The sequence below is a fragment of the Microtus ochrogaster genome, linkage group LG9 (assembly GCF_000317375.1).
Source record: "Microtus ochrogaster isolate Prairie Vole_2 linkage group LG9, MicOch1.0, whole genome shotgun sequence".
NCBI lineage: Eukaryota > Metazoa > Chordata > Mammalia > Rodentia > Cricetidae > Microtus > Microtus ochrogaster.
The window spans coordinates 264159-265896 of record NC_022034.1 but is presented as its reverse complement, the minus strand read 5'-3'; the positions used below and the strand labels follow the sequence as shown (position 1 = coordinate 265896).

The 1738-nt window shown below is 35.8% G+C and overlaps 1 protein-coding gene across 1 annotated transcript; it reads left to right on the top strand.

Moving 5' to 3' along the window:
- Nucleotides 1-330: 330 nt before the first annotated feature.
- Nucleotides 331-1251, top strand: LOC101991957 (olfactory receptor 4C11-like). Its single transcript, XM_005363448.1, has one exon. The coding sequence runs from the start codon at nucleotides 331-333 to the stop codon at nucleotides 1249-1251; it is 921 nt and encodes a 306-aa protein (XP_005363505.1).
- The last annotated feature ends 487 nt before the right edge of the window (nucleotides 1252-1738 follow it).

Sequence of the window (1738 nt, the reverse complement as noted above, 5' to 3'; positions counted from 1 at the left end):
TCAAAGACAGAACAAATTCTTCAGTTTGGAACATTAATGGGAATCAAAGTAGAGTTAAACAACATTCATATTTTTCAGTCCTGAAATTCAAAACTTTGATCCAGTACAATAAACTTTTGAGTCAATGTTAAATCTTATTAAGAACTAAATATCTATGCTGATAGACATTGGGGCAATTGAAATCTTCAGGGATTTCATAACAAAGAAAGCTGGGACAAATGGCCTGGGATAGACCCAGTGAATTTCAAGTTTCAATGATCCAAATATGCTATTTTTTTCTTGGCAGGTTAAACATTTGTCAGACTCTTCTTATCTACTACATCCACTGATATGATGTATAACAATAGTGTGACTGAATTCATTTTGTTTGGCTTGACACAGAATCCAGAAAAGCAGAAAGCAGTATTTGGAGTCTTCTTGATTCTTTACCTTATGACACTAATGGGAAACTTTCTCATTGTGGTGACCATTAAGAAAAGTCGGACACTTGATAGCCCCATGTACCTTTTTCTCTTCTATTTGTCCTTTGCTGATGCTTGCTTCTCTACAACTACAGCCCCTAGATTGATCATGGATTCCCTCTCTCAGAAAAAAACCATTACCTACAATGAATGTATGACTCAGGTCTTTGCAGCTCACTTCTTTGGGTGCATGGAGATCTTTGTGCTTATCCTCATGGCTTTTGATCGCTATGTAGCAATCTGTAAGCCTCTAAGATATACAACTATAATGAGCCAACGTATTTGTGGTGTATTAGTGATTCTTGCCTGGGTAGGTTCTTGTATCCACTCTTCAGCACAGCTTTTCTTGGCCTTAAGATTACCATTCTGTGGCCCAAATGTTATTGATCACTATTTCTGTGATTTGCAGCCCTTGTTGAAACTTGCCTGCATGGATACCTATGTGATAAATTTGCTAGTTGTGTCTAATAGTGGTGCCATATGCATGGTAAGTTTCATACTGTTGCTTATATCCTATATTATCATTTTATACTCTCTAAGAAATCACAGTGCAGAAGGAAGACGAAAGGCCCTTTCTACTTGCACTTCTCATTTCATTGTGGTGGTCCTATTTTTTGGTCCCTGTATATTTATATACACTCGTCCCCCAACTACTTTTCCAGTTGACAAGATGGTGGCTGTGTTTTATACAATTGGGACACCTTTGCTCAACCCTCTTATCTATACTCTGAGAAATGCAGAAGTAAAAAATGCAATGAAAAAAATATGGTGTGGTAATGACTTCAGTTGATAAATACTATATGATGATTCTAAAGTATAACACCTTAAGAGTTTAGCTTTGATACAGGGACTGAAAAGATACAGTATTTCTGAGAGTATATAATCAAGATATCTTTCACACACACACACTTATGTGTGTGTGTGTGTGTGTGTGTGTGTGTGTGTAATACTTTGGAATCAGTGATATGTCTTAAGAGGTAAATGATCTTGCAATCAAGCCTAATAACTTGAGTGCAATCCCTGAAACATACATGGTTGAGACAGTAAACTGTCATAATATGTCCTCTGACCTCCTCACATGTGTCCTGTTGGATACAGACTCATAAATAAGCAAATAAATAGATAAATATATTCGATAAAAATTCTAAAAATCAAAATCTGATCCAGTTCTCACTTATGGATAGAAAATTAATAGATAATTAAACATGTACATGTGTATGAAGTTGCAGGGTATATATTCTGCTTCATCTTCTGAATGTTTGGAAGTCTCTTAAAGA